This window comes from Anastrepha ludens, chromosome 6, assembly GCF_028408465.1.
Source record: "Anastrepha ludens isolate Willacy chromosome 6, idAnaLude1.1, whole genome shotgun sequence".
In the NCBI taxonomy this organism is placed as follows: domain Eukaryota; kingdom Metazoa; phylum Arthropoda; class Insecta; order Diptera; family Tephritidae; genus Anastrepha; species Anastrepha ludens.
This window is the reverse complement of record NC_071502.1, coordinates 124844396-124850791: the sequence shown is the minus strand read 5'-3', so window position 1 is coordinate 124850791 and position 6396 is coordinate 124844396. Positions and strand designations below refer to the sequence as shown.

Below are 6396 nucleotides of genomic sequence, written 5' to 3'. Positions count from 1 at the left end.
ACCCGTGTGAATTTCATTGGTAGAAAAAACGTCCTAACCATCCCCATGTACTGTGCAGCATGAAAAATCAACAAGAACAACTGCTGCACATAGATTTGATACCGATCTAAAAAAAATATTAAGGAATTCCCAAAAAAAGGTCGGACTGCAGGATAAGTAAGACAGCAGCAGAGTATGAAAGGAGCAGAGAGAGAGTGAGCTGAGGGTGGGATAGGCAATTGAATAACAAGTGCACAACAACGCACATCACAAAATATACGGTTACATATGCAAGTAGATGTATGTACTAGGGTGGCCCACCTCTGCATGAACAAATATTTTTATTAGAGTATTTTTTGTGTTTAATTATATAAATGTTACGTTATAATTCAAAAATACTATTTGTGTCCCCCTTTATTGGCGTGGTAGCCGCTTAAGCGATTTCGCCCGTTTCTTTGTCGTGCTAATACTAAGTGATGCTAAGTTCTTCTCCACCTGGTCTTTCCAATGCAAAGAAGGCCTTCCTGTTTCAAAGCCGGAGTGTTTATATCCATTCGGACGATATGACCTAGTCAGTGGAGTCGCTTGATCTTTATTCGCTGCACTATGTCTATGTCCCCGGTCCCCGTAAAGCTCATACAGCGCATTGTTCCATCCCCTGTGATGCATGCCGTCGCCAACGTGCCATGGTCAAAAAATCTTCCGCAAATAATTTACTAATTACACCAGTCTACACGATTTTTGGTTTGACTTCTAAATTTCAAAATTTTAGTAAAAACAAACAGATGTTCTTGTCGAGAAGGCAAATATTATACTCCATTGTGTATAAAGAGATTTTTGTTGGTTGTGAAATATATTGAAGTATAAGAGGGGCTTAATAGTATTTATGGTAGTCGTAGACAATGAATGTGACCACAACTTCGAGATCGGGTCGCAGATTCATTTTTCAGGACAAATTGGCTTGGCCAGGCTTGGCTTTTTATTTTTCAAACTTTTATCGAATAGATAAGGGTGCTTATAAATTTACTCAAATAATTTAAATTACATTTGTTTTGTGTATTTAATTGGTGTTAATAAAAAACACCACCGATAAAAATTTGGACGAGATAAAATTGGTCTTCTTTAAATAATTCTTCTTCTGCCATTTGCTTCGGACTTGGAATGCGCCGGCAAAAGAAGAATATTGCCAAGTTTTGTTCATTCCGGCATGGCGTACAGCACGTATGTGGCGCTTTCGACTCACAAACGCGTAATCTATTTGGCTTTCAGTCAAATTCGTTGCCGCAGTAGACGCATCGGACCTATGGTAACGAGCCTATAAGTCTCTTAATGACGTGAAACAGACGAAACTAAACTTTCAGAGCTAAGAATGGTGATTAGGTGTTTTTCGATGAAATATTAACAATTATGAATATTTATAAAAGGAAATTAGTATTTATTTATAGTGAAAATAAAAAACATTTAAAATACAAATTTTTACCTTCAGAGTTAAATATATTATTTTTTTTTGATTTCAACCTATAACTAAAACTTTTTTATGACTTGCTAAACATTTTATAAAAATTCAGTTAAAAATTAAAAAAAAAAAGTTAAAGGCTCTTTAATGAAGAAGATATTTTATTGCGATTTTAATAAATAAAGTACAAACATTTCAGGGAAGACTGTATTTGAAGGAAACAAGGCAATGACATTATCCTTCAAAAAAGTACCAAAGTCCATACCTTAACTGAAAGAGTTTAAGTTTTCCTTCGTAGGTGAGCATTCAAAATGTTTGCGTCAAAAGCTAAGAGCCACCTTATTGTAGATGTGTGTAGATCCTAAGCGTAGCAACAAGCCTCAACGAGATACATACATATGTGTGCACTGATACTAAAAAAAAATGATAAAATGAGCAAACAAGCGTAAAGAAATAAAAGTAAAAAAAGAGGTATTGGAAATGAGCTCCAGTACCAAGTCAACACTTTCAAGTGTGTGTGGGAATATTTCCGTTGGAATGAAAATGCGCAAGTGAAATGAAGATCCACACCCGCGCACACACGTTCTCAAGCTTACACACACAAATGAAAGGCAAAGAATTGAAATGTATGTTTTTATGAATAAAAATGCAGTTAAAGGATACGCGAAAGGATAAGCAAAATGAAAGGAAATGAATTTTTATGTATTTTATGCGCGTTTATGAGAATATTTTTTTTACAATCATATTTGTTTAGTTCACATCAAAGATGAACGTGTGAATTTTGAAACTCAAAGGAGGGCAACCTGCGTTGAGTTTGTATGTGTGTATGTATGAATGTGCTCGCACAAGATCAGCATACGACTGCAAACGTACTTATTGTCCGTAGCAAGCGGAAAAGGAGGATGTTTGTTCCATTTTGGAGCGCTACCAGTGTATGTACACCCGTGTGTGTATGTGAACAATTTATGCACTTTTTTACTCCATTCACTTGGCTTTGTCAGCGCATAGGAAGTTGCCCCGTCGTGGAAGTGGCAGCACGCAAATCGAGCGACTGCCACACGCTCGCTCTTTTGATAATTAAAAGCGGAAGTCAATTTGTTTATACATACTTACCTATATACCCAACATACACATACAGATATTGCACTTTGGAATCTTTGAAGATAGTATGAGTGCGGGTGAAAACCTGTCGAAGAAAAGGAGTATCAAATACCACATAAACCACAGTTGATGGCAACATTGATCAACCTCGGTACAAATCGGGCTGCGATGCAATTGCTACATAAGTTAAGGGGTTCCATGCTCATGTCTTGACTGCTATGAATCCCGTTGCTGAACTCACTGCACGACAAAGCAGTCGGCCAGTATTTAATGAACTGCGCGTACAAAACAAGAATAAAAATATTTGCGTATCAAACATTCCTTCTTCAAAAATCCAACAAATTCGACTTGTGGTATTGATGACTTGGTATATAAATCTTAATAACTCCAAAGGAAGGAAAATTGAACGAGTGAATCGAAGCGCCTCTGCTGGATTTGTGGCCAAAGAGAACGGATGAATTTATCACTAACCAAGGTAAAGCATTAAAAAAGTAGATTTCTTTTGAGAGTGTTCCAACATCATTTTTAAGTTCAGCCCTAGTCCCACCCAGAAGCGGAAATAATTCGTGCAGTCGGTGACTATGAATATACGAGTATTTATGTAATTCAACATATAAACACAGTATTTGCATTCATACATAGTTTGTATTGTTCAATTAGTAGTAACATTAGTTTCTCTATTTCATTTTCACGCATTTGCAAGTCACTTTTAAAGCACAGGACAGTAGTGGTAAAAAGTTTAGCCACACGCTGAAAAGCAATCAACTTTTGCTTATAAAATCCCTTGCTTATGGAAAGAAAAATTTTGAGAAAGACTTTTGGCAGACGGTACCTATGGAATCCGGTATAACCGTGGACTAAACGATCTTACTTAGAACGAGACAGCTGTGCCATTTAAAGTACAGCGCAACAGATGGCCGTAAGCCTGCTGATTTAACCGTGAAGAAAGCCATGATGGGGAAGTTTATTGGCATGAAGGCCGAGATACCGATGGACAACGGTCTCAAAAATTTGAAAATTCGCAACTACGAAGCAAAAGCTCAAGATCACCGCTTTGGAGGAGCATTGTGCAGGAAGCTTTAACGCATCCCTCGTTGTAACGCCATGATTGATGATGATGATTCTTACTTATTTGTACAATTTCGCCGGTCGCCATCTCATATCCTGCAAAAAAAGTATTCGACTCGCCCTCGCCCATATTATGGTACTCCTGGTTTCATAAACAATGAACAAAAAATATACATATCTTTTGATTAACATTTCTCTAACGGCTAGTAATTTGTCACCTAATTAAAGTAGCGAAATACTCAGTACAACAATAAGAACCAATTCCCTTCTAAAAATGTGGACAGGCCTTTTGACACTGATATACTCTTTTGAATATTCCTTTTCTAGGCACGTTCTTCGGCGTTTTATGTCATATTCCAGGTGAATGAAAGATTATATGACCACATGATAGATTACCAGGATTGGTCATCCGAAGCAAAATTGTGTGAGTAACTTTGGTTACCCCGTCCCCGGGGACTTGGCACTTCACAACACTCGTACACTCGACCAATTATTTGTATGATATAACCGCTGATTCATTCAATATCGTTAAGAGCCGGTTAACGGTCTGATGTTGGCCATAACTCTAATCATATAAATCTGCGTTCTCTGGCTATACCCTCTAGCGATAGCGACACATTCACTGAGATTGTGTCTCTCGTTCCAAAGTTTAGCTCACAGAAATAATAGGTACTTGCATTTGAGAGCTTGTAGCGCTAACCAACCGCGATGGAGAGAATTCAGAAGCAGCGGCCAACATCACAGAGATGACAGCGGTTTGTTTAAAGCAGAGGTCGGTAAATACACCGGCTGTGTTGGCCATTTACGAAAAAATAAACGCAGCCGCTGCGCATCCTACTTCGTTGCCGTCTACTTGGAAGTGAGTAAGAATGCATGTAAAATGAGAAAGCACATTCTGAAGTCAAGTCTCCTATGACGTGGCAGCCAAAGTCACTCCCTCTCTCTTCTGCTTCTTGTATTCTATCATTCTTGTATATCAGTTATTTTTCGCACAGTGTAGTAGAGCTGAAGCTGTGCGGAAGCGGACTTAAGTCACAATTACTCGCATTTTGTGCGAACATACCCATACACGGCTACATTTATGGGTGTGCATGCGGATGTGTATTGACGACACGCATTGTGATAAGAGTTGCGCGTAACTCGCCATAATCCCTTGCACACAATTGAGTTATATGTATTTATATTTACTTGTTTATTCTGCCTTTTTTTGCGAAAGAATTATTTGCATTCTTCCATACGAATAAAATTAGCTCAGATTTCGATTAGTATTGCTATAAAAAGGCAATGTGCGCCAGGAAACCGCGACAAAGCAAAGCCATCGAGCAGTCGAAAGTTTGGTGTCAACGATTACAGTGAATTCAGTGCAAACGCAGTGTGCTATTGGCGATAAAATATCACCGGACGAAAATAATAGCACATATTTATATTTGCATGTATGTGTATAAATATTTCTGCGATCACCAAATAATCGACTTTCGTAAACTAACAGATACTTGCATTTCCTTTCAGAAAATCAAAATGTTTCAACTCTTACCGTTGATTGCGCTACTGATCTCACTGCAAACAGTCTGCGCTATACCACTTCGCGACTACAATCATGACAACGACCAAACGCCCACAATGCACACATATCAGGTATCATCCGAAAGTGTAGATCCTGTGACCGATTTTCCACATTCCGCCGACGAGCCGATACTACACGAATTGGACGAGGCATTGACTAAATTGCCTAACGTTTACATGCAGGCTCTGTTCTCAGGCACACACACATCCGAGTTAGAGGTGGAGTTGGACGCTTTGGAGATGCGACTTTTCGATCTTCTGGACTCGCTCTACAAGGAGAACCGTATGGCGGAATATATGAAATATGAAGCTGAGGTTACACACAAAATGATCGTTTATAACTTGTTGAAAAAGCTCTTTGGCTATGCGAAGGAAGAATAATAGGACTAGAGTATGGGGAAGAAACGGACAAAACCATAGAAGTCGCAAGTGTAAAGATCACCAGAGCAAAATTTGCTTTTGATTATTTTGCAATGATACATTTGCCTGCTGTTTCGTGCAAGAATTCGAGTGATTTGGCTTCATGGCCTGGGTGTGCGTACTAAAGGAAATAATCGTTGCCTAGCATCAGTTGGCGAGTACTTTGGGCATACAAAGCGGACATTTTTTAGGTGTTTAAATTTAAAGTGTCTATAGTAGACATTTTGTCCACAGCAGACAAATTTCGTGTATAAGTTGGCTCATATGCATTTTGCTTTCGCTAAGGTAACCCGTTTGAGTAGAGATTTATGTGGCGGACCAAATTTAAACTACTTTTCTGACTTAATCAAATGTGCGTGGATTTAATGTAGTTATTTACAAAATTATATAAGTGTTAGGATAATATAGCTGCATTTGTGAAAACGTACATTTGACTATTAAACGCTAATAAAAGTTTTTTAGTGTTAGTATATCGAAATTTTACTCCACTAAAACTTCGCATTTCATTTACAGAGTCATAATTTAAAAATAAAACAGATCACGTAACATTCGCTGGTGTGGGTGGGTCATGCGCCTACGTTGGATGGCACGTGGTATGTTTTTCATCTATTGCGTTGATCAGCTCAGTTGGAGGATCAAGTTTAAGAATATTTCTAAACAGTAAGGGGCTCAACAAACAGGGTTAAGAAGCAAAAGGCGTATATTTTTAACTCGCGACAAGTTTAGTTTACTTATTGGGGTACTACTGAAGGCGAAAAATCATTTCAAAACACCAACAACTTTTAAATAATAATTGTAAAAAATATTGC

General features: G+C 38.1%; 1 protein-coding gene across 1 annotated transcript; it reads left to right on the top strand.

Annotated features, from left to right (window-relative positions):
• Window positions 1-4032: 4032 nt before the first annotated feature.
• Window positions 4033-6054, top strand: LOC128866767 (uncharacterized). Its single transcript, XM_054107739.1, has 2 exons — window positions 4033-5037; window positions 5114-6054. Exon 2 carries the CDS (start codon window positions 5123-5125, stop codon window positions 5546-5548), a length of 426 nt encoding a protein of 141 aa, XP_053963714.1. The 5' UTR covers window positions 4033-5037; window positions 5114-5122; the 3' UTR covers window positions 5549-6054.
• The last annotated feature ends 342 nt before the right edge of the window (window positions 6055-6396 follow it).